Source organism: Taudactylus pleione, unplaced genomic scaffold, assembly GCF_031769625.1.
Source record: "Taudactylus pleione unplaced genomic scaffold, aTauple2 ptg000185l, whole genome shotgun sequence".
Lineage (NCBI taxonomy): Eukaryota > Metazoa > Chordata > Amphibia > Anura > Myobatrachidae > Taudactylus > Taudactylus pleione.
In genome coordinates this window covers 2,284,034-2,310,288 of record NW_028284587.1, presented here as the reverse complement: position 1 = coordinate 2,310,288, position 26,255 = coordinate 2,284,034, and the positions used below count along the sequence as shown (strand labels likewise).

Here is a 26,255-nt window from a genome sequence, read left to right as displayed (position 1 = left end):
ACTCACACTGGTACACCCTCACACCTCCCCTACTCCCACCGATACTTCTCACACTGGTACACCCTCTCACATGCATGACTCCCACTGGTACTGTCACACCTACCCTACTCTCACCAATACTACTCACACTGGTACACCCTCACACCTCCCCTACTCTTACCTATACTACTCACACCTCCCCTACTCCCACCGGTACACCCTCACACCTCCCGTACTCCCACCTATACTTCTCACACTGGTACACCCTCTCACATGCATGACTCCCACTGGTACTGTCACACCTACCCTACTATCACCAATACTACTCACACTGGTACACCCTCACACCTCCCCTACTCCCACTGGTACTGTCACACCTACCCTACTCTCACCAATACTACTCACACTGGTACCCCCTCACACCTACCATTTTCTCACCTATATTACTCACACTGGTACACCCTCTCACATGCACGACTCCCACTGGTAACCATTTATGCCTCTCATACTTACAACTATACCACCCACATTAGTACAATCACCCATCCTATTTCCACCGGTATCCCACTTCCTCTGGTACCCCCTCACAATCCACTAGTGTGTCATCCCCCTTAACCTACTTCTTGTACACTAGTCACACTAGTAAGAAAACACACAGAATCCCACAGCACACCATTACCAGCCGGTATCTATATATAAAACGAGACATTCTGATACATATCTGCAAATATCCGGATAAGTCGTCGTCTGCGGCATGGTGCTTCCGTTACCAGGATGGTGGTGATGCAGAGTTCTGACCACCAACACTGGGTCATATATAATGACGCATTTTTATTGTGAGATGACACAAGGATGTTCCTTGAAGCCTCCAACTGGTCCTGCAATGCTCATACTATGCCTGGCTCTGGTCGCTCATCCTGCTGTGGGTTACACCTGAGAATAATCCCGCTCTAAGCTCGGCCCAGTGATGACTTTGAATAGCATACTAATCCATGCTTAGTTCTATGTGACGCACAGGGGCAACGGACCATTTACACCCAGCAGTTTTTGAGTTTCCCCTACAGGGTTTATTCTGCTGTTCTCAGCGGCCACCAATCTCTTGCGCCAGGAAAATGTGCTGTATATGTCTAATGGTCACAGAAGAACTATTCCTACATTTGTATCCTGATGGAAGAAGGAGTTATCCCTCCAGCTACAGTCTGTGGGGGAGGAAGGAATATTCTGTCTTTGCTTTCTATGATCTTTCACATTACACCATTATCGTTCTAGTTGCATCCAATGCTCTGTTCCAGCGGCCAGACCCGCAGGGTCCTAGGAGCGTGGCAGTACAGTCACGGACAAAAATGGTGTTATTCTCTTACATTGCAGTCATTATATGCATACTCGGCTGTATCGGGGCCCTCCGCCATATTGGGCTGTGTGATCACTATGGCTGTTTCCATGTACGGTGTATACTGTATGATTAACCTACGTCACGGATACAGGAGAGCAATTTAACATTTATTTTATCTAAATTATTCCTTTCATTACATGGAAATATGGAATACATTAAAACATTGTAGAATGAAGTCTGGACACAGCCAAGCATACTGTAATAAACCCGAATGCAATAAACATGATTTTATGTATTAGAATATATTGAGAGTAGATCAGATCAGGCTGGAGATGCTCTTACTTTAGCCACCATGACTTTCCAATCCTCACTCACAATCCTGCATGTGCCTGAGCACCTCCTATTTGTAACCAGAGCCGCGTTACAGCAGCAAGATCTCTGAGAGACGGCCGCCCCCCAGGGTACAGCAGACTTTGGCCCGTATTCAATTTGATTTGCACCTGCGATACTTTTTCGCCTGGCGGACTTTTCGCCTATATCATGTGTTTTGGGTGCAAAAACTTTTCGCGCGCGTCCCCGCGATTCCCCGTATTCAATTTGAAAGTTCGCAAAAAAGGCACCCGGCAAAACTTGAACAGGCGGAAAGTCCTCTCCCAAATGGGGTAATCTGCCTGACACCCCCCAAAAGATGCACTGATATGGGGGATCACTATGGATACCCCCGAATTGGCCTGCTGAAGGTATTTTGGGAATTTAAATGGTCTCAATAGGTGCACGTTTAAAAGTTGCTAAAGTAAAGTTTTAAAAATAGTGAAAAATCCACCTGCCGCAAGCACCTGCAAACTTAAACTCCTGGGGCATACTTGGGGGACCACCCTGGAATCTATTTCGCTAATTTTTTAGAGTGTCCCTCAACTTTGGTCTTTTTCGCCCCCAAAATGAAAGTACTCTTTTGGGGTGTTCTGAAGTATTTTTTTAAACTTTTTTGACCTTTGGGGGGTTGTCCTAAGGGTGCTGGGAGGTTCTCCCGACGTTTGCATCCCAAAACCCCAATTCTGCACTTTTTTCCGCCTGCTATTTATAGGCGAACTTTTTGGCCAGGTCCATTGCATTGAGTTTCCACATCGCGAAAAGTATTTGCAAGTGAATACGGGGATAAGTTTCCGCCTGGCGAAAATACGTCATCGGCGATACTTTTTCGCGGATACAGACTTATCGCCTCAAATTGAATACGGGCCTTTGTATCTTTATTTGCTGTCACAGCTAATACTTATCCTGCTTTCCCCCCACACATTTATTCACAAATATTTAAACCATCTAATGCATCCATAGTCTCTCACTAAAGGGGAAATGTTTTTTTGCCCCAGCGGCTGTCGGTGACGGGCACCTGACTGAGAAACAGAATAGTTGCTCCGTTTGGGCATTATAGCCGCCGGCGTCAGCAATTTTGCTGGCATCTCTTGAGGTGGTGAGCAGAAATGTGAGCTAAGTCCATGGTTTGGGGCGCCCTAACCAGGACTTTAAATGGGTTTAGCCGTTTTAAGTGGCTAAACTCAGTCTAATTGGGCACAACGAGCGCAATAATTGGTGCTAATACACAGTACAAACATTCTCACTATAGTCATATGATGATCTGTGATTCTCATGTACATTACAGCAATAAATACAGCCTACATTTTGCTAATGAAATAAAGTGCAGCGTTCTATTACCTTTAGTGTGCACTATACACAGGAACCGCACGGAGATTGCGGCTTCTAGGATGTGTACTAATATATTAGAATACAGCACTGTCCGGGCTCTCCACCTTCAGACAACTTACATTATCTAACTACTACAATAGATCTGCTTGGTTACAGTTTCATGTGGTTATTCATGATCAGCAAGAAGCCATCCCTGCTTCATCATAGGTGTATGGGTATAACAGTACAGATGATAGTGATAAAGAGAAGGCAAAGTATTTCATGAATTACATAGTAAGTACACTGCTGTCATAACTCCAACACAAGGAATGGAAAGACTCCATCACTGGGGTCACCAGACTTCAATCTACACCCATAACATAGAAATGGACATAAAATTAGGCTGCCAGCAATGTCACTGAGGGGTAACGCCAATTCCACTCTTGGCTGCCAAATCGCATCACCCTACATAGATATTTATTAAGGGGACTCTGGATGTAATAATTGCAAAACTCTGCAATGAGGAGAACTTTATTCCAAGAATACAACAGTCAAAAATATAGACTTCTCTGCAACTCTTTCTAGAAAACAAACGTTCACTAATTAAATGGTGGTTAAACACAGTAACTATGACACAGAATTGGGAGAAAAGACGCTGAATATGGCTATACTGTATTTTCTTTAAGGGGGGGAAAAGAAAAAAAAGTCAGTAACGGACAGTGGCGATTAGTGATCCTGGTCTTTTATTAGTATTAACTGATCTCATATGAGGACAGTAATTATAAACCTTTTATATAGTCACAGTTTTGCTGCTGAGTTTTCATCAGACTTAGAGGCTGCATTGTGTGTTAAGCCGGTTACAGACCAGGGTTCTAGGGACGTGGAGCTACCAAGCGCATGCATCAATTTAATGACTATATCATTCATATTCCATAAGGATATCTTGGAATACAGACGTCACGGTAACATGGAAACGTAGCACAGGTGGAAGGAACATCATAAACGTCCTGTATTATATACACAACGAACCCAATATGGATTAAATAGTTCTTTATTCCTCTGTGTTCCTCCTCACATTTAGGAAGGATAACAAGGGGGACGAACAGTACAGGATTAGGTCATCACTGTTTACAACATAAAAGTTATCTAACAATGGAATGAAGTTCAGCTATATCAGTGTCCATGTATATTGCTAGTTGTGGATTTGTGTACATGACGTTATTGTGGCGCATCTAGAATTTGGTTTGTTTTTGTTTTGTTTTTTGTCTTTTCGTCTTTTGAAAAAATAAAACAGTCCGCTGTCCAGCAGGGGTCTGCCTAATAAGAACGAGTCCTCTTTCCACCTAGAACCCTCCCTCTCTCCCCTGGCAGTACCCTACTCTGCATGGACCTTTGCCTCTTGCCTTTGCAGGGACAATTCCGCCGCTAGGAAAGCGCCCTGGCCCAACGCAGTGGCATAGGTCCGACCATGTGGAACGGGGAAGGCATTTGGGGTGGATTGGCTTGTTGGTCGATGATGGGGTATGGAATGGTAATCTGCCACGTTATCGTACTGGGACAGTGCAGTTATGGAGCTATGCAGCTTTCCATGGAGTGTTTGATAGGGATAGAAAATGGCAGGGTCTCTATCCAAAGCCTCTGGGTTATGAGCTCGCAGGCTATGGCTCCTCTCTGGCTTAGGGGGAGCGGTAGCGGAGGCAAACTGAGCGGAGTCCTCTCTGTAACAGTCTCGATGTGAGCTGTCGGCCGGCGGCCTGGCGAGTGACCGGTCTTTCTCCTCCGACAGTCTCACTTCCTTGTGATTGAGCCTTATAGGTTCTTGCAGATTCACATTGTATTTATTGGTTATGGGATCAGTGGGCAGTGTCATGGATTTACAGCTGTAGTCTACAGGTGGGAACGGCGGACCATTTCTCCCATCAGAGGGCTGTCGGTGGCCAGTGTCCTGCGGAGGTGGCGTCCGATGCTCGGAGGTCAGGTCATGCTGAATTCGATTCCTACTTACTCCGGTCTGCTTTTGTGGTAGAGATGGCTTATCCTGATGCCCATTTCCGTAAACTGGGGGAGGATGTGCTAGACGCTCATCGCCCTCTGTTCTGCACGGATATCGTATGTCTTTACATTCAGCAACGCTTAACAGACCAGGAGGCTTCCCAGGGTCCGACCGACTTCTTAGATGAATCACATCCGTCCCTGCTGTATCCTCCGCCAGGGACGGGGTAACGTTATCGTACTGAGACATCACCGATCCTTTGGCTCTCGGCCGTGGTTTGTTCTCACGTCGTAGGGACTGCAGTCTGTACCGGTCCATATCTTCCATGTCCCAGGAGATGTGAAGAGGTCGGGAATGTTCAGGCGGTAATGCAGGAGGGACGTCGCGACTAATGAAATTGTGCTCGCGTAAATTTCCTCTGGGACATGAAGCCAGACCTTGCGATCGATATGTGGACTTGGGCTGCAGTCTTGTGGTGTAAGAAGCAAAATCGCGGCTCGGGTAGAGGTGAAACTGACGCAAACGTAAGGTGCTGTACGGATCCATGTCGTAGAAGGTGCCGTCTGAAGAATAATAGGTGGTGCTCCCTGTGTAGGGACTGTATCGATAATGTACCCTCCCATTCTCAAAGTAAGGCTGCAGCTGAGTGACGTGGTAATCTGATGAAGAATTGAAGGTTGGACATGCTTTGTACTGGTACACAGGACGTGGGCAGTAAGCTGGCTCATCATCTGGAGGGACCTCCGTTCTGGAAATGGGGACTGCGCGGACTGTGGGTTGCATAGGCACGTGCAGGGACTGTACCCGTCTGATGGTCGGATATGGCGGAGCTTCCTCTGAGTAACTCCGTAAACCTGGACTCATGGATGCCATATAATCAGGTCGATTCCTTGTCCTAGCCTGCTGCATTGCACAGTGTTTGGCCTGGTTTATATAGGTACTATAAAGGGTAGAGTTCGATGAGGGAGTTTCACAGCGGGACGCATATGGCTGGGGAACCATATGTAGTGGTGCAATGTCAGCTCTATAAGACTTGGGAACTACCGAAGGTTTATGATGCACAAATGTGTCATTAATATTCTCTGATTCCACCTGGGAAGGATATGGGTGTCGGTAACCAAGCTCTGTGTTCTCCAGCTTACCGGTAGATGGATACGGGTGTCTGTACGCCTCTCCCATTTCAGACTTATCTTCCGCCTTGACCTGGGAAGGATAAGGATGTCTGTAGTTAGCACCTTGCTCCATCATATTCTCAGACTTAATGTGAGCCGAATGGTTGTGCCTCGGCAGTGCGTCCTCCAGGGATGATGGCAGCATCATTGTACTTAGAAAGGAGTGGTAATTGCTGGCTGTGATGGCATCGTTGTAGGTGGAGTGCAAGGCAGTGGCCAATCGGCTCTCCATAGTTCTGATTGGTGGGGCTGGTGGACCGGCACTGTGTGTAGGATGTGAAGGAAAAGACTCCGACCTCTGGTGAAAGCGTGGCCTTGGGCTGGACTTATCGGAGGAAGATGGTGGCATAAAGGATTCCTTAGGAAAGCTGGAACCTGTTTCACTGGGCCCAGGTGGTTGGATTTCATCAGGGACCTAGGAGATAAAACACTTCCGGGTTAGTAACATAAACTGTACGTACAACCAGTATCCAGCAGCACCCGGAGAACTAACATCCCAGTAACCGGAAACGAGAGGAAGCCCACAATCTAGTCTGTCGAGTAAAATTATAGTTTGTATTTATGTTATCACAAAAGAGATGAGATTAAATTGTAGTAGTCAGAAAGCTTCCACAAAAGAGGAGACAAGGAACTAGTAACGTTCCTAAGAATTACCGGAAAGCTGGCCACAGAGGACCACCTGGCAGCTTAGGCCTCGGCCCGTGTGCCCTCCTCGTTGACGACCATTAGTGCAGATGACAGTACACACATGGTTAGGTACGCTGAAAGCAATCATGAGTGGATTACAATGGAGCTCAGTTCTTGACTACATGATGCGATTCATGTCAGATTGCTGGTAAGCTATCCAGCATTAATATTAGAAACAAATAAAACATATCAGCAATATGCAGGAGTGCAACCCACGTACCTACCCACAATTCATGTTGCAACCTCCCCAACATCCCTGTTACATATGCTGAGTTAGCAAAGCTCATTTATCACCATTTTAGGCATCACTGAAAAGAAATTCATGTTTCATAACAGATATCAGATGTCCAGTGACTGTTCTGAATATACAAATAACGGAAATGGTGACTGCACAGTACCTGGGTTGAAGGGCTCAGTCCTGGGGTGACGGCTGAGGGACTTTGTCCTGGCAGAGAGTTGTGGCTCCTCACAGGGCTGTAATGGATGGTACTGACGTAGAAGGATGATGACGTGCTGGGCACAGTAGCTGGTGTGGGGGCAAGACTGGTCTCCGGGGTAATAGCTGGTGTTGGCGTTCGTTCAGGAGATGCCTGTTGGGATGGGAGCTCCTGAGTCGGCTCTTCCTCTGGTGGGGGAGGCAGTGGTAACTCCATGAACTGGAAGTAGGGAGGTCTCTTTTGACAGGCGGCTTGTTGTGCTGATTCAGCCAACGCCAATGCCAACATACGGGCTGCATTCTTGGGTGGAGGTGGAGGAGGAATAAAGGAAACGCTGCTGACAGGAACAGGATCCATCGGAGGCTCTGTGATGGACGCTTCTGTTCAATGGAGAAAAAGTTAATTGTAGATGTCTGAATATTAACTCTCCTACAAAACAACACTTTGGAGCTCATTCAGACCCGCTTGCAAAATGTGATCGCTCGCTGGCAAAAAGGGGCCGGCTATTTAAATTAAGCGCTCGCACTGCGTCACGTAAGGATGCCCGCTATGTTTTAGCGAGGTACGGCAAAGTGCGCTCGCAAATGGCTGTAGACGCCCCCTTGCCACTCGCAACACACATTATCGCCGGGAAATTAAGGATTAATCGGGACCATCGTGAGCCATCGGAGCAGCTCGCAGCCTTAACCTGCCGCAAGCACAGCGATCAGCGCAGGCTGAAATACATGCAGGTGACGTGTACAATGACGCTACTTTGCTAATTATACACGCCCTTTAAACGGCGTTTTGATGGCATGACACGCCTGCGTTCGCACATCCACTCCCCCGTTTACAAGCACCTTCCTCTGTTACCTCCCACAAACGGCGCTATCTGTCACTCAAAGCAGCGACCTGATAGTGGCTTAGGAGCCACCAAAATCAGATCGCAACGAATGGCTTGCGCATGCGCACTGCGAATTAATACGCATGCGCAGATGAGCGAAAATCGCTCAGAGCGAGCGAACGTGCCTTAGCGAGCGGGTCTGAATCAGGTCCTTTGTGTATTCTGTGCGCACTGGTATTTAGCTTCGTGTATGACGATCTACCACAGTCTAATCACACCATACTACATTAGCACACATAACATGTTTAGCCTTTGTGGGAGTCTACACAACAATATTCACAGATTAGAACACAAGCTTCCCCCTGGGACATTCACCATTTCCCAAATACGGAGAACAGCCGCTTTAGAGCAGCCTGTCAGCAGAACTTGTTCCAGTTACAAAACTCACACCTGTCATTGCTATAATGGAGACATCATTGAGGAGACTGGGGATCATGCACCAGTGCAATTTCCCCTAGGCCATGACTGTGGAGCTCTGCAATGGGGCGGTATCAGATCCTAGTGTCGCCTTATGTACAAACAGCCCTCAAAACAGAACAACATTTTTACAGAGTATGGGCAGATTGATCTGCACTGTAAGGGGAAATGCCAGGGGTCCCGGCAGGCCTTGGGTCATTGGTGACAGAGGTGGATCTGCCTTCCTTTACAAGGCATTACTATTAGATGCCTGTCACTTGTGTAATACTAACTACTATATTGTAGAAGACGGTTCTCAAGTACCCATGGATTTCTTTAATCATGCACAGGTGAGTTGACCTATCTTGCTGGGCTTCCACACACAGAAATTCTTAAAACATGACCTGTTGGGGATACTTGAGGGTTGGAGTTGAGTACCCCTGGTGTAGTGGAACTGTTAGTAAGTAAATATCTGCGGGATCCCTATTCCCAGTAGAACTAGATTAATACAATGCACTATATTATCAGATATATATATATAGCGTTCCCGCTAGGCTGTTTTAGCGGGGCGCGGCGCCCTGCCCCCTCCTTCTGGAGGGCAAAAAGCGCCCTGCCCTCACAGTCTGCGGGTGCCGTTCTCACCCGCGGGACGCAGTGTCCCGCAGGTGGAGAAACATGCGGTGTCCCGGTCACCGCCGGAGAATAGACGCCGGGTGCATGCGCCCGGCATCTATTCTCCCTTTCTGCAGCGCTTTGGGGGCTGCCCGGCATGTCCGTAAGCACCGGGCACGCCCCCAAGTATGACGAAAAGGGGACGCGTCTTATAGACACGCCCCCTTTTCATGACCACGCGCCGAAGGTTGCCCTCTCTAGCTCCGGCGCCCTGCCTGCCGCCGGAGCTAGAGTGAACACATATATACATATATATATATATATATATATATATATATACACACACACACCTTCAGATAATATAGTGGTTGTCAGTCAGCTAATGTACATATCTGCAAAAACTAGAAAATAAAATATTCCTCATATGGCGATGCACAGACTTTGTTAGACCTTAAAAATAAAAGAATCATTGGGATATTACTGGTGTGTGTGTGTGTGTGTATATATATATATATATATATAACATGTCTGCCGTGCATTATGTAACAGTGTAACTGGACATTGCTGACATATCTAACACCACCACACAGCAATAAAATGACAGACTAGATAGGACGAGGACATGGGGCAAGGAGAGGGCAACTCACTGTCTTATAGGGTCAGCAGAGGTAAGTCACAGGGAGGGGAGGCAGTTCGGCACTTGATGAGTCTGTACACAAGGTAAGGGCGAGTGTACAGTATCAGAATCACTGAATGGGACTAGGAGACAAGGAGCATAGATAGTACGGATAGAGCTAAGGAACAAGAGGACCCTGCGTGTGAGAGCTTACCTACTAAGGGGCGGAATAACTGGTGATAACTGTACATACACACTGACAAGACTGTGTAACCCATCCTAGTGCTACTGGTGCATGGAAATCTACAAAACAGATCTTCACCCGGGTAATTCTGATTTGTGTCTGCAAACGTAATTGTGACGCTTCTATGCTCAGCTGTTGTGTTATTTTGCACGTGAGAAACATTACAATGTATATTTTATCCCCGGTCTCCGATAAGACGCTGTATACAATGTGTGTATGAGGGGCTTATTCTTGCAGTGTTCTCCCAGAATGAATAATACTGCTTTATAATTAAGCACAAAGTGTAGCAGCAGGTGTGCTCTGTGGATGACTACGTACCTGGAGGGGTAGGCAGGGTGAGGATAGATGCCTCGTATCCTGACATGTCAGCCTCTTCCCTTTGAGATGATACAATGACATTGCTGGTCGTCAGTTCCTGGCTGCTGTTGTCTGTGTAAATCGGCTCAGTGTTATATAGAACATGGGATGTTCCTGGAGAAACCATGCCTACTGTGTCTTCCATCTCAAACCCAGCACAGGTCCACTGAGAGGTTAGGAAAGTGTCTGTAGCCACCAGTGGTTCTGCCAGCGTTGATGGAGGCAGCTGGAGAGGTCCTGGGAATCCAGATTTGTATGGAGCAGCCTGTAGAGTCCCCAAGTCTCTCGAACCATTGTCCTTAAACCATACAAAAGACTGATTACCCCCAACAGTCCCCTGCATGCTTCCCATCATTTCCGATACCCGGCTAGGTAACGAGATGGTGACTGGGTCTGAAATGGTTAATGGTGGAGATCTGACTGCTTTGCGGCCCACTTTTGGCGAAAACGCTTGCACAACTTTTTCAGCAAAAGACGGAGCCTTTGGGATCTTATCTCCACTAGGGCTGCGGTTGGGGGTTAGGAAGGGACTAGTAATCCGCTCTTGAAAAGGAGACATGGGCTCCGAGCTATTGCCACTGATGGGGGTCTGGGGTCCAATTTGCACCCTCTCATTGCTCGGAATGGCATCAATGTGGAACATGTGGTTATTATCCAGCCCTTCACTGTCAGGCTTGGGAGGACTACACTGAAAAGACATTGGGTCAAAATCGAGACTGGCCACGCCAATATCTGGTGGACTCAGGTCCTCCTCCTCCTGACATCGACCAGCCAGCATAGCGGGCACATGGATTAAACCCTCATCCCCATCGCTGTCTTGATCGTGGGGTAGATTATCATAAGAGTTGTAGCGGTTACAGCCTTCCAGTAAGTCCCCATTATAAGAAGCGGAAAGGGCGTCGCTGCTAGAGCGAGGGCGCCGTGGCCGAAAAAGCTTGGACTCCCCTGTAAGATAAAGGTACAATTTGTGTGAGGGGCACAACGGACACAGGAAAAACAAAGTATCATTAACACATTCCTGCCACTATCACAGCAGCTAAGTCTTTCCCCACCTGGGAATGTTGGGTAGAGGAGCTAGAGAGTCTCACTACATCATCTATAGATACACTAATCCTATTTACTAACACAAATGTTATAGACAGGATAGACTCAAAGGTACAGTCATGAGAAACAAAGTGTGCCCTCAAACACAGGAACTATTACCTATCACCAAGCATGGGTGGTGGTGGAGGGGGGAGTATTTGGGGATTGTAGGTCCTGGTGGCTGTGCAATCATTGAGTTCACCATGAATTTTTCTTGATAACAGACTAATATATGAGGCCGTCTGACAACTGAAGATTGTGCAAGAAACCGTACAAAAGAATAGATGGAAAAAACAAAAAAAGCCCTCAGCCCCACTGAGATAATTAATCAGGACCTTAGGAGAACCATGCTTAACCAAATGGCCTCACAGATCAATGGCCTAAAGCTATATCACATTACTGCTGCTACAAGCTACTGACACGTGGCTTCTGCTGATAAATATTGACTCGGAGTGGACTAGGCTTGTCCTGATTTGTATAAATACACACAGGAAAGCAGGAACACTTGTTTTCTCTATAACTGTGAGATTACATAGATGTAGAATTATGGCTGAATAATGTTTCTATTGCACATTACATACTGTACAACAAGAGCTATGGTAGGAATTTATCATTATATAATAGCTCAGGTGTAAAGAACAGCTATAATGAAAGCGATTCAGTAGATGTCCCCTCACAGCGCACCTGTCGTTACATTCTGACTAAGCAGCCGACACCTCCACCGGCCTTATAGGAATGCTAAGGGCAGGTCCGCGCTGAGGTTAGGACTTTGCAGCAAAGTCAGATTTGTACTTTTCCCCTTGAGATATTCTATAATGATCAGCGATTAGATCCTCTGTGTTGTGAAGTGCTTATTACGGACTACACCATTGGGTAGAATGCAACACACCCAGCAAACAGATTATACAGAGCAGTATAAACCTCTTCCCCCTTCCGTCATACATACCGTCCGCTGCATGCAGAGAACTCAGAGACTCCTCGCTTTTAGCTGAGCGCATGGTTCCAGTATCTCCCCTTCCACCTGCAAACAAGACAAACATCCACCTCTTATTCCGAGACTGTGTCCCCCGATCCATAGCGACCGACAATTCCCACTGCATGTATAATATCCACCACCTGACCCAATGGTCAGTTCTCACCTGCTAAGGCCATGGCCTTCATCTCTGATGGCTCACTGGGATTACGTGTAAGCTTCCTCTTGGAGATGGAGGAAGAGGAGGAGGACTTTCCCAGGTTAAAGAAGGAGCGCCAACTTCCAACTGGAGACTTCTTCATTTTGGGGGGTGGTCTTTTCCTACCAGAATAAAACCAAATGTCATGGTCAGGAAAGAATAGTGCGCACACAACGTACAAAGCTGGAAGGTGCCACGTGTGGTATCTGATACTGTAAATTATAATTGTATCCATTTCCCCAAAGCGGCATGAACTACACAGCTTATTACCCTCCCCCCCATGCATACATTTACTGTAAGTGTTTCCTAGGCTTCAGTTGTGGAATCAGGGCAAAGGATACAAACTGAAAACACTGTCTGGGAAATCAAAGAAGAAAAAAAAAAAAGCATATAGAGACGATTCATAACATACTTTAACAAAATTCTGTATCACTTGTTTCACCACCAGGAGGCGCACACACATGGTTGTATATTGTGTCCTTACCTCTCAGATGGAAAGTCGATGACTGTGTGAAATTTGCCCTGGAGGGCAGCTGGTCCTTCTCCCACCTCTATGTATTTGCTGTCTCCCACCACTGGGGAATTTATTTGTGCCTGTGTCCTTGCTTGGGCCTCCTCAAGGCTGAGAAGCTTGGTGGAAGGTGAAGACACCAGAAGAGACTTTGGCCGAGACAGAGATGCGTGGCCTACTGACAGAAGAGAACGTGAGGGAAACAGACGTGCTACACAGCTTGCCACACACTCCAGCTCATGTAGTCACAAATTAATGTCAATGTTAGGGTTAGTGGCTTGCAGAGGAGGAAAAGGAATCATTGAAAGGGTTTTCCCACTTAGGACCACTCTTCTGAAACATGTCCGACACGTATAGTAGATCCCCCTCCCTTCCCTACAGCTGAGAGCTGGGCACAGAGGTGGCTCCTGGCACTGGAGAAGTCTGTTCCGCGCTCTGTGGCCATGTGCAATGATAGTGGTCCACTCTAGCTGTCTCTCTGCTGCCGGTAAGAGGGTCCCTGCTTAGGGCATCATCTTCTTTATTCCAAACTGCGAGTTATGTTTTAATTTGGACAAGACTTGTAAAATGCATTTTAGCCACAACTGGGAAAGCAAAGAATGGTTGTGATGTCCTCGGGAGAGCACATTGTACTGTACAGATTAGATTACTGCCGTCTATATAGAGTATACTGACTGACACCAATCTGTACCTGCACTGAACCATAGCCACAGCGGACTGAAATAACAAATAATTTGTTACCATTCTCCTTCAGTACCCAGATCCTCAATCCAGATGATCCCCCTCCGTCTAGTGCACCATTCATTCTGGAGATAAGACACTTCCCCGCAGACCATCCTTCTGTCCTGCCATGTCATAGAGCGCCATTCAATCATGACACACCAACTCCAGCCAAGTGACAGCAATCTAGGATCATCTCCCCCAGTGCATTTGTGACAAGACCCGGGGTAAGGGGGTTCCTTTCATTCAGAAGCCCCCCCATGAACACAAAGTGCCATAGAGCTCAGTGATATAGAATTAGCAAACTCAAACCAAGCCTCTCTCTATTATTTATTGTGAACTAGAATATCACCCATTTTTAATGTATAGTGTGGAACCATTTTAAAGCTGGAGTAGTTCAATATAAATCTAAAGTAGTAATAGCACAAAGTTATACAGGTAGTGGACAAAAAGATGGAAATACCAACATAAAGTCAAGCAATAGGGCCTGTATGGCTGTAACATTGAATCTACCAACTTCTGAATAGTGCTAAAGGCACAAAAGTGCAGCCCATGTGACTTTGCCCATCATGGGATGTTGTTTGATTAATGTACTAGCCACACCCATGTGGGAGGGCCTAGATTCCATCATGTTGGTGTCCATCTTTTTCTCAGGTGTTTCCATTTACCCCGCTTCCGCTATGTTAGTAGAGAAATATTGTCTGGTAAAAAATAGAGATTGCATTTATGACTTGATAATCAGTTTTCCAGTATTATTGTGCTAGAATTATTTGCACACAATATAATGCGCCCTAAGTACCTGCGCCATCGCGTATCACAGCACTCAGCTTGGGGCTGAACAGCACCTCCACGTGATTCAGGATAAACTCCACCACCACAGACTGAATACGCACCTCCATAAAGGCCGCCGTGCCACTAAAGCACGCAGACTCAATCTGTTTTGATCTAAAAGGAAATAAAGATTGAAAAAGAGGTAAGAAGAAGATCCAAGCACCACGGGGGTATTCTCTAAAAGTGGTGGGAATAAATGTACCCCCATTTTCAGAGAATATCCCCCATATGGCTCAGATAAGGAGAAGGCTGACAGATTATGAGATCATAAAAACTGTTCTTTTTTGTTTTCATTACCCATCAATATAATCTCAAGGATTCATCTGCAGTCTCTAATGCAACATGTAGTATATTTCTGGCAGTGGCTGTGTGATGTGTGAAGGAATTCTGCTGTATCGTCACACAAACAAAAATCAACAGCATCGGAACTGAGATGTAATTGTTGTATAGTTTGGCTGGGAGGAAATCCGCTTTGGGGCTGCGTTTTGGCAGTAATTAGATTCATTGCTTCTCATAACCACATTTTTTTTTTTTTTTTTCAAAAAATCAGCTGAATGCAACAGATGTTTATTATTGTGAATCAATTGCTCGCGCCAAACGGCTAATCACTATCAGAAGCAAAAAGCGCCTGGTGTAATGATCGCCGATACGGCGTGGAAATGCCAGTGTTATGCTTGGAAGTCGTCTCTTAAATCCCTTTGCCATATGTTACTGAATCAGGGCTTTTCACAGCTGTTTATATGAGGTGTTAGGAGAAACGGAAAATGGAAAATCTTAGTTTAGAGTGGTGAAGAATCCTAAGGCGTCCTGCCATGTACCATACCGGGAAGCAATGGTCCCATACCGGAGCAGGTTGGGGGCCCAGACGATAGCCAGGTTCTTGGTGTGCATATTGGTGATATGGCAGTAGGTTGCAAGTCGGGATAGGTGCCGCATAAGGAACTCCAGCGTCCTGCACACGAGAGGGGTGACCGGAAAGTCAACATAAATAATCGCCTATAGATACACTGTAATTGGCTTAATCACGCCATCATTTATGGCTGCTTAGTGACATCCTCCATTAATATCAATTAAGAAAGGACACACTATTAATGGTAGCTCAGACTATTGTATGTCACTACATTGTACTTTTATATATATATATAAAACTGTCAGAACTTTAAATAGCCTTATAATTTATACATGAGCTCATAAATAAAGTATGTCAGTGAATAATATAAATACAGGATCTAACGTATGCAACTATCTTACTTAGGAGAGAACGCTGTGAATGTGTAATTATGTCTGACTAATTGGAGATAATTATAAAGCCCAGACCTATGCACTGCATACATTCTAATAATAAGAGGGTTATTAGGGCTCGTTACCAATGTGTGTTTTACAGATGTAATCAGGATCCAGCAAATGTGGTTACTGTGAGCGCTGTACTCATCACATCACTAATAGGAAGACCCGTCTGATTTTACTGAACGTCCCCCTCTAAGACATCCTGTCACTGTCCCACAATCAGCCAGTGATAAGCGAGGTGTACTATCTCCGAGTATGGGCCCCGGGCATACACTACACGCCAGGTAATAATTGCTGTCAGAGGAATCTGGGGCATTTCCGGAGCACTCTGTAGTCACATCTTCTGACATAATGTTAGACATGTTCCTTCACGAAAGCCCCCCTCCTGCGCATTCCTTCCTGCTGAGGGGGTGGGCCAGGGAGAGAGGGGCTATAGGGAATGATATAGTACACGGCACATCTCACAGTAATCTACGCTCTGTACTAAATGTAACAAGGTGACGTGTGATGAATTATAATTATAATGCACAGGAACCAGGTATAGGGGGGTATGAGGGGGTCTCACTGACCGATAATGTGGCGGTGGAAGCTGCTGAATGACATCGTGGATTTTCACCAGTCGCTCTTCATCTGTCGCAGCAGAGACCGCATCCTGTCATGTAAGAGAAGTCATAGGTAACATCGCCATGCAGTTGGTACAGGCATCATTCCCAAACCAGTAACTTACAGGTAGTGGGTGTGCTCTAATTGCTGCCTTATTTATCAAATATCTCTCTCTCTTTTTATATATCATTCTATCATCGGCGGATGTGTATACCCGATATGTCTGAACGCCGTCATTCACAGACATATCTGATTGACCCTGCAGCACAGCCGATGATGATGATATATCTAGCAGATATATAGCTTCACCTGGCTGTCTGTACGGCCGCCCGGCCGATATATCGCTAGCAGAAGTGATTGAATATGACATCACAAATGGGAGAGCATATTTTAAATGACTCTGCTGGCCACACACATCGGCAGAACGATTGGTAAGTATGTATGTGGATGTCAGCCAGGGGTGTACACAGCCTTATTTATACTCACAAGCACTATTTGTACAGACCGGGCTACAGAGGAGCCTAATCATTACCTCCATAGGACACACAGCGAGAATATTATACACAGGGTCGTGTTTGGGATCATTTGGAAAATGTCACTTTTACAACATTCTTCCATTACTTGCTTGTGTAACAATGTCTAGCTGGCACCAGCTGTATGTACAGTCCAGCAGAGAGTTTTTTATTACACATGCGATAAGTGGCTTTATGTGTAATAGAGCAGACGGCTACCACAGAGGGGATGGAAATTCTCCCTGGGCAAGGTGGCAAATCTACACTTACACTGGGTACACACTGATTCTGCCCAACGACTAGACAGATTCAGACAGACCACAAGGATGCCGAAAACGGCCGATACACATTGTACACGCTACCAAATAATCGTTTAGTTCCAAACGATCCTTTCTGTACCAAACCGTCTCTTCTCCATAGGAGAATGCTAATTAATTAGCAGACATCGGGTTCAGGTCTGCACTTTCTGAACGATACTATAACGTCAGGACCGACATTGTGCGTGCAGCACTGACTACATCAGGAACCGATCCAACGGCTTTTAGAGCGACCATCGGCCCTGGTGCAGCGTACACAATTATCAGCCCTATGTCAGATATAGCCACGTCGGGCCAAGAATCTCAGAGTATGTACCCAGCTTTACAGGGCGCACAGACTCAGATTGCGGTGTTAGCACTAATGGGGATCACTCACAGAGAATTTCTCGTACAGCTGGTAAGTCAGGAGAGGATTTGGGAGCTCTCTGAAGTAGAGTTTGCAGAGGGAGCCAACACAGTGAATGTCCTGGATATAGACATCTTTAGTCAGGTCTGGGATCTGCTCGGAGTCAAACTCGTGTCTAGAAGGGGAGACAGACAGCAGGTGGACATGTCATTAATGTACTTGGAGAAAACATGGACTCATTGAAAATTTGTAAGCAAAGCACAAATACTTTGATTTGGTCCTGGTTCTCTCATCCATGGCACCCCTGCAAGTGCCCCACAGCACCCAGTTTGGGAACCACTGGCGTACAGCAAAAATGATGTATCATAAAATATTGCAGTGTAATAATGTAGTGTGGTGTATATGGCAGTAATGTAGTGTGCAGTGTACTACGCCCAGTAATAATGCAGTGTGGTGTATATGGTAGTAATGTAGTGTGCAGTGTACTACACCCAGTAATAATGCAGTGTGGTGTATACGGTAGTAATGTAGTGTGCAGTGTACTATGCCCAGTAATAATGCAGTGTGGTGTAAACAGTAGTAATGTAGTGTGCAGTGTACCACGCCCAGTAATAATGCAGTGTGGTGTATATGGCAGTAATGTAGTGTGCAGTGTATTACGCCCAATGATAATGCAGTGTGGTGTATATGGCAGTAATGTAGTGTGCAGTGTACTACGCCCAGTAATAATGCAGTGTGGTGTATATGGTAGTAATGTAGTGTGCAGTGTACTACACCCAGTAATAATGCAGTGTGGTGTATACGGTAGTAATGTAGTGTGCAGTGTACTATGCCCAGTAATAATGCAGTGTGGTGTAAACAGTAGTAATGTAGTGTGCAGTGTACCACGCCCAGTAATAATGCAGTGTGGTGTATATGGCAGTAATGTAGTGTGCAGTGTATTACGCCCAATGATAATGCAGTGTGGTGTATATGGCAGTAATGTAGTGTGCAGTGTACTACGCCCAGTGATAATGCAGTGTGGTGTATATGGTAGAAATGTAGTGTGCAGTATACCACGCCCAGTAATAATGCAGTGTGGTGTATATGGTAGTAATGTAGTGTACCACGCCCAGTAATAATGCAGTGTGGTGTATATGGCAGTAATGTAGTGTGCAGTGTATTACGCCCAATGATAATGCAGTGTGGTGTATATGGCAGTAATGTAGTGTGCAGTGTATTACGCCCAGTGATAATGCAGTGTGGTGTATATGGTAGTAATGTAGTGTGCAGTGTACTACGCCCAGTGATAATGCAGTGTGGTGTGTATGGTAGTAATGTAGTGTGCAGTGTACCACGCCCAGTAATAATGCAGTGTGGTGTGTACGGTAGTAATGTAGTGTGCAGTGTACTATGCCCAGTAATAATGCAGTGTGGTGTATACGGTAGTAATGTAGTGTGCAGTGTACTACGCCCACTAATAATGCAGTGTGGTGTATATGGTAGTAATGTAGTGTGCAGTGTACTACGCCCAGTAATAATGCAGTGTGGTGTATACGGTAGTAATGTAGTGTACTACGCCCAGTAATAATGCAATGTGGTGTATATGTCAGTAATGTAGTGTGCAGTGTATTACGCCCAATGATAATGCAGTGTGGTGTATATGGCAGTAATGTAGTGTGCAGTGTACTACGCCCAGTGATAATGCAGTGTGGTGTATATGGTAGAAATGTAGTGTGCAGTATACCACGCCCAGTAATAATGCAGTGTGGTGTATATGGTAGTAATGTAGTGTGCAGTGTAGTATGCCCAGTAATAATGCAGTGTGGTGTATACAGTAGTAATGTAGTGTGCAGTGTACTACGCCCAGTGATAATGCAGTGTGGTGTATATGGTAGTAATGTAGTGTGCAGTATACCACGCCCAGTGATAATGCAGGGTGGTGTATATTGCAATAATGTAGTGTGCAGTGTACTACACCCAATGATAATGCAGTGTAGTGTATATGGTAGTAATGTAGTGTACTATGCGAAGTAATAATGCAGTGTGGTGTATACGGTAGTAATGTAGTGTGCAGTGTACTACGCCCAGTAATAATGCAGTATGGTGTATATGGTAGTAATGTAGTGTGCAGTGTACCACGCCCAGTAATAATGCAGTGTGGTGTATATGGCAGTAATGTAGTGTGCAGTGTATTACGCCCAATGATAATGCAGTGTGGTGTATATGGCAGTAATGTAGTGTACTACACCCAGTGATAATGCAGTGTGGTGTATATGGTAGTAATGTAGTGTGCAGTATACCACGCCCAGTGATAATGCAGGGTGGTGTATATGGCAATAATGTAGTGTGCAGTGTACTACGCCCAATGATAATGCAGTGTAGTGTATATGGTAGTAATGTAGTGTAATATGCGAAGTAATAATGCAGTGTGGTGTATACGGTAGTAATGTAGTGTGCAGTGTACTACGCCCAGTAATAATGCAGTATGGTGTATACGGTAGTAATGTAGTGTGCAGTGTACTACGCCCAGTAATAATGCAGTATGGTGTATACGGTAGTAATGTAGTGTGCAGTGTACTACGCCCAGTAATAATGCAGTGTGGTGTATATGGTAGTAATGTAGTGTGCAGTGTACTACGCCCAGTAATAAGTGTGGTGTATATGGTAGTAATGTAGTGTACTACGCCCAGTAATAATGCAATGTGGTGTATATGGTAGTAATGTAGTGTGCAGTGTACCACGCCCAGTAATAATGCAGTGTGGTGTATATGGCAGTAATGTAGTGTGCAGTGTATTACGCCCAATGATAATGCAGTGTGGTGTATATGGCAGTAATGTAGTGTGCAGTGTACTACACCCAGTGATAATGCAGTGTGGTGTATATGGTAGTAATGTAGTGTGCAGTATACCACGCCCAGTGATAATGCAGGGTGGTGTATATGGCAATAATGTAGTGTGCAGTGTACTACGCCCAATGATAATGCAGTGTAGTGTATATGGTAGTAATGTAGTGTAATATGCGAAGTAATAATGCAGTGTGGTGTATACGGTAGTAATGTAGTGTGCAGTGTACTACGCCCAGTAATAAGTGTGGTGTATATGGCAGTAATGTAGTGTGCAGTGTACTACGCCCAGTAACAAGTGTGGTGTATATGGCAGTAATGTAGTGTGCAGTGTAGTACGCCCAGTAATAATGCAGTATGGTGTATATGGTAGTAATGTAGTGTGCAGTGTACTACGCCCAGTAATAAGTGTGGTGTATATGGTAGTAATGTAGTGTACTACACCCAATAATAATGCAGTGTGGTGTATATGGTAGTAATGTAGTGTGCAGTGTACTACGCCCAGTAATAATGCAGTGTGGTGTATATTGTAGTAATGTAGTGTAGCTATGCTGCACAGCCTACCAGGTAGCAATGACGCGCAGCCTACCAGGTAGTAATGCCGCGCAGCCTACCTGGTAGCAATTCCGAGCAGTGTACCAGGGAGCAATGCTGAGCAGTGTACCAGGTAGCAATGCCATGTGGCAGTGAAGCGTTTTCTGAATATCTCACCGTAGCTTCTGAATATTGGAAGCGATGCCAGACAGGCGGTAGATCCCATCCACAATGCCATGTTTCTCTATGAATTCTGTGCAGCTCCGGAGGACCTGGGGGACTTTGCAAGGAAGAAGAGGAGGGTTGAGATTAGATTCTAAACAAGAAATCAGAATGAGAGTACAACCATTTCCTGCCCGATCACCACTTCATGTACCCTCTCCCTGCGGCCCTTGTTTCTCATGGCTCACAGAGGTGGTCACTGACTCCTCAGGTGGTCCCTGTACCCGTCAGTGGCCAATGGCTTGTGTGACTGACCAAATGACTGAGCACAGGGTGGCACGCAGACCAACTCTGCTGATTATAAAATCAAAATATACAGTGCATCCGGAAAGTATTCACAGCGCTTCACTTTTTCCACAATTGTTAGGTTACAGCCTTATTCCAAAAATGGAATAAATTCATTTTTGTTCTCAAAATTCTACACACAATACCCCATAATGACAACGTGTAAAGTTTTTTTGCGATTTTTGCTAATTTAATTAAAATAAAATAAAAAATACTTTGTTGATGCACCTTTGGCAGCAATTACAGCCTCAAGTCTTTATGATGTCACAAGCTTGGCACACCTATCATTCCTCTTTGCAGCACCTCTTAAGCTCCATCAGGTTGGATTGGAAGCGTCGGTGCAAAGCCATTTTCAGATCTCTCCAATTTGATTCAAGTCTGGGCTCTGGCTGGGCCACTCAAGGACATTCACAGAGTTGTCCTGAAGCCACTCCTTTGATATCTTGGCTGTGTGTTTAGGGTCGTTGTCCTGCTGAAAGATGAACTGTCGCCCCAGTCTGAGGTCACGAGTGCTCTGGAGCAGGTTTTCATAAAAGATGTCTCTGTACATTGCTGCATTCATCTTTCCCTCTTTCCTGACTAGTCTCCCAGTTCCTGCCGCTGAAAAACATCCCCACAGCATGATGCTGTCACCACCATGCTTCACTGTAGGGATGGTATTGGCCTGGTGATGAGCAGTGCCTGGTTTCTTCCAAACATAACGCCTGGCATTCACACCAAAGAGTTCAATCTTTGTCTCATCAGACCAGAGAATTTATTTCTCATGGTCTGAGAGTCCTTCAGGTGCATTTTGGCAAACTCCAGGCGGGCTGCCATGTGCTTTTTACTAAGGAGTGGCTTCAGTCTGGCCACTCTACCATACAGGCCTGAGGATTGCTGTAGAGATGGTTGTCCTTCTGGAAGGTTCTCCTCTCTCCACAGAGGAATGCTGTAGCTCTGACAGAGTGACCATCGGGTGCTTGGTCACCTCCCTGACTAGGGCCCTTCTCCCACGATCGCTCAGTTTAGGTGGCCGGCCAACTCTAGGAAGAGTCCTGGTGGTTCCGAACTTCTTCCATTTACGGATGATAGAGGCCACTGTGCTCATTGGGACCTTCAAAACAGCAGATATTTTTCTGTACCCTTCCCCAGATTTCTGCCTCGAGACAATCCTGTCTCGGAGGTCTACAGACAATTCCTTGGACTTCATGCTTGGTTTGTGCTCTGACATGCATTGTCAAGTGTGGGACCTTATATAGACTGGTGTATGCCTTTCAAAATCATGTCCAACAACTGAATTTACCACAGGTGGACTCCTATTAAGCTGTAGGAAAATCTCAAGTATGATCAGTGGAAACTGCAAGGAACATAACTGCTGTAGGAACATCTCAAGTATGATCAGCTTCATGGCAAAGGCCGTGAATACTTATGTACATGTGATTTCTTAAGCTGCATACACACAACGATTTTGTAAATGAACGATTTTAGTAAAAGATTTTTTCCCTTGAAAAAATGAACGAAAATTGTTTACTAAAATCATTCATTTACTAAATGTAATGAACAATTTTTTGGAACTACAAACGATTTTTGCATATTCCCTTACTGAAAATCGTTGAGTTGACAAGTCTGACTGAACTACAAACGTGAACGCGCATGAACTATAATCGTTCATCGTTTGACTCAGAAAGTGAACGATTTTTCCAAACGATTATCGTTAAACGATAATCGTTCAAAAAATTGTGTGTTTATGCAGCTTGTGTTTTTTTTTTAGCTTTTTTTCATTAAATTTGCAAAAATCTCAAAAAAACTTTACACGTCGTCATTATGGGTTATTGTGTGTAGAATTTTGAGGACAAAAATGAATTTATTCCATTTTGGAATAAGGCTGTAACATTATTATCCTTTATTTATATGGCACCACAAGGGTTCCGCAGCGCCTCGCAAAGTACAATAACAAATGAGCAAACTTGTAAAACAGCGACACACACCACAAGACAATACAGAATAAGAACATTGTGTATATACATTGCTGCAGCGATCATAACACTCAAAAAAGCAGCAGGGCGTCAGCTACCAAGTGTTAGGTGCCCAGGTGGACAGTTATGAGTAGATGATCGTATGAGTGAGGGAAGGAAAAGCACATAAGGGAAGAGGGCCCTGCTCGTGAGAGCTTACATTCTATAGGGGGGGGGAGACAGACAGGGGTGACACAGATAGGGTAGACAGTGAGGAAGAAGCATGTAAGCAGCAGGTTAGGATGACAGCTGAAAGGATTTGAAATAGTGAGTCTTGAGACCCCGTTTGAGGATTTGTAGAGAGGTGGAGAGTCTGACAGGGAGAGGGAGAGAGTTCCAGAGGTAGGGAGCAGCACGGGTGAGATCTTGGAGGCAGGAGTGGAAGGAAGTGATGAATAGGCAAGAGAGGTGAGATGCATTTGTAGTAGAGGGAGATTAGTGTGATGTAGATGAAGGTGTGGTGAGAGGGAGAGGAGGGTGGGTGCTGAGCTTAGTGGGTGGGTAGTAGGGACCATTGTGGGGGAGAAAAGAATGAGAGAGGAGTAATGGGAGAGGAGAAGTAGGGAAGCAGAGGGGAGGAATACAGACAGAGGGGGGGAGGGGAGGAGACTAGGGGGGAAGGATAGAGGTGGGAACAGGGGGCAGAATAAAGGATTAGGTAGGCACAGAGTAAAGTGAGAATGTGAAGAAAACATGGTCAGGGTGTGGATGAGGTAAGAATAGTGTATGTGTGAGAACGACAGTGTTGAAGGTTTTTAAAAAAATGCTGGTGAAATAACACTGTTAGTGAATGCGTATGCCTGATGACAAAAGTTTGTTTTATTTAGGGGTTTATACGTGTTTTAAAGGGTTTTGAAAATGAGTAATAAAAAAAGTTCAAAGTTGTGAGACTAGGCGAAAGCAATGGTAAATCAGACCGTATATGCCAGGTTTAGAGGTTACTTTGCATTGGTTCAAATAAGAATTTAGTTTTTAGCGAAAAAAAAGAGACAGAACAAATAGTAGCAAGTGAGATAATGTTTTTGCAATGACCAGACAAGGAGATCAGTGTTGCATGTCCTGGTTATGCAGGCAGCAGATATTTGTTGTTAAGAGGTAGTGAACTCACACCTGATGTTCCATAGGTGTCCATATGCAGCACTGATAGCAGTTTAGTTTGATGAAATGTTCTCCTTCGGTTTAACGCCGGTCTAACGCTGACATTTTCCCTAAAATCTTTTATGTACTTGTGATTCTGCACTTAGGCTAAACAGCCTAGTGAATGATATTTAAGTAGAGATGTTGCCAAATGTGCATCCTAATTAATGACAACCCCCCACAGACCCAGCAATAAAATGGCTTAAACAAACATGTAGCACATACCAAACATTTAGGACTTAAGATCAATCATGCCTACACACAATCTAAAGACTGGAGATAGTACTTATGGCAATTTATATACAATACAATATTATAAAAGACTGCAGCAGACTTTAGATATTAATTGCTGATTACCTAAATCTAAAACATAACAAAATGTGAAAAACTGAAGCGTTGTGAATACTTTCCGGATGCACTGTATCGGCACGGATTGTGGTCATGATCACAAATACAAAAGACCAGTAAAATAAAACACAGTAAAGTATCTAGTGTATAAAATCTAACATCCGGCATAATATGACCCATAAATAGTGACAGCGGGAAGCAGCGCACCGTATTATTACATTGTTGGGTACACACTGGCCTCCCAATTATCCCTCGGGACAAATACGCAAAGTGTTGGGGATAAACAGAACACACTCCGCTCCCTGTGACTAACACGTGGTTACGGGTCAGCTCACTAGAACACATCAACAAAGCTCTGACCCATAATTACTATGGAGGAGAGAACGCGTGAGGTGCATAAACACAGGGGATGTATCGGGAGACGCACACATGAAAACAGTGGAATAAACTCATAGAAAATACTTTCAATGACTAAAAACAAACGCTGTATAAAGAAAGGATATGATGGGATGGGCACAGAGGGGGTTAATATGCTGCGAGTGACAGGTGAGGAGAGTGTTCTTCCCAGGTGTAACGCTCACACCTGGTTTCAGGTGTTCTGCATGTCGCTGTTTGCAGCTCCCAGTGATTCCCAGGGGGTCACACCCCAATGCTAGCGAGCTCTGCCCTGTAATTACAGCAGCAGTGTGTGGGTTGCCCGTTCCATCTATATGATCTGTACACATTACGCTTACATGCTGGTAATATGATGTTTTGGAAGAAGTGCTGTAATGTTATAGTTACACTGCAAAACGCTCTTCTAAACATGTCACCCGTCCTATTACAGAATATTATACATGAGTATAACAAAACAGACACATTGCGGTCTCCCTGCAAAATGGCAATCGCTCACTTTCCACCAATCAGCGTGCACAGGGTCTTTAACAATACATTGTTTTGGGGTTTGTATCTCAGTATCAGTGGACACTAGAAGCCCCCTTCCCGGACAATGAGACTCTCCCTCACAATGCAAAAAGGAATGTTAATTGATTTGAGCTCAGAGGGTCATGAACAGTAACCCCCTCAGTTCATTGTGGACTTGTACACACACTGGGGGGGGGCTCAGACCTGGCTGTGTACATACTGCTGAGAATTGCACA

At 45.2% G+C, this 26,255-nt stretch overlaps 1 protein-coding gene across 7 annotated transcripts in view; it reads right to left on the bottom strand.

Annotated features, from left to right (window-relative positions):
- Positions 1–3,717: 3,717 nt before the first annotated feature.
- ARHGAP32 (Rho GTPase activating protein 32) overlaps positions 3,718–26,255 on the bottom strand; it is a 313,447-nt gene continuing 290,909 nt past the window's right edge. For 5 of the 7 annotated variants that reach the window (XM_088476258.1, XM_088476259.1, XM_088476256.1 and 2 more), the window contains 11 exons: positions 21,308–21,410; positions 17,802–17,946; positions 16,563–16,645; positions 15,551–15,658; positions 14,675–14,820; positions 13,129–13,333; positions 12,612–12,766; positions 12,419–12,493; positions 10,351–11,334; positions 7,243–7,661; positions 3,718–6,572 (listed from right to left, as the gene is read on the bottom strand). In XM_088476258.1, the coding sequence (XP_088332384.1) occupies positions 4,368–6,572; positions 7,243–7,661; positions 10,351–11,334; positions 12,419–12,493; positions 12,612–12,766; positions 13,129–13,333; positions 14,675–14,820; positions 15,551–15,658; positions 16,563–16,645; positions 17,802–17,946; positions 21,308–21,410 (4,628 nt within the window). In that variant the 3' untranslated portion in view covers positions 3,718–4,367. The remainder of the gene's footprint in view (positions 6,573–7,242; positions 7,662–10,350; positions 11,335–12,418; positions 12,494–12,611; positions 12,767–13,128; positions 13,334–14,674; positions 14,821–15,550; positions 15,659–16,562; positions 16,646–17,801; positions 17,947–21,307; positions 21,411–26,255) is intronic. The other 2 variants (XM_088476257.1, XM_088476261.1) reach the window with 1 other exon arrangement.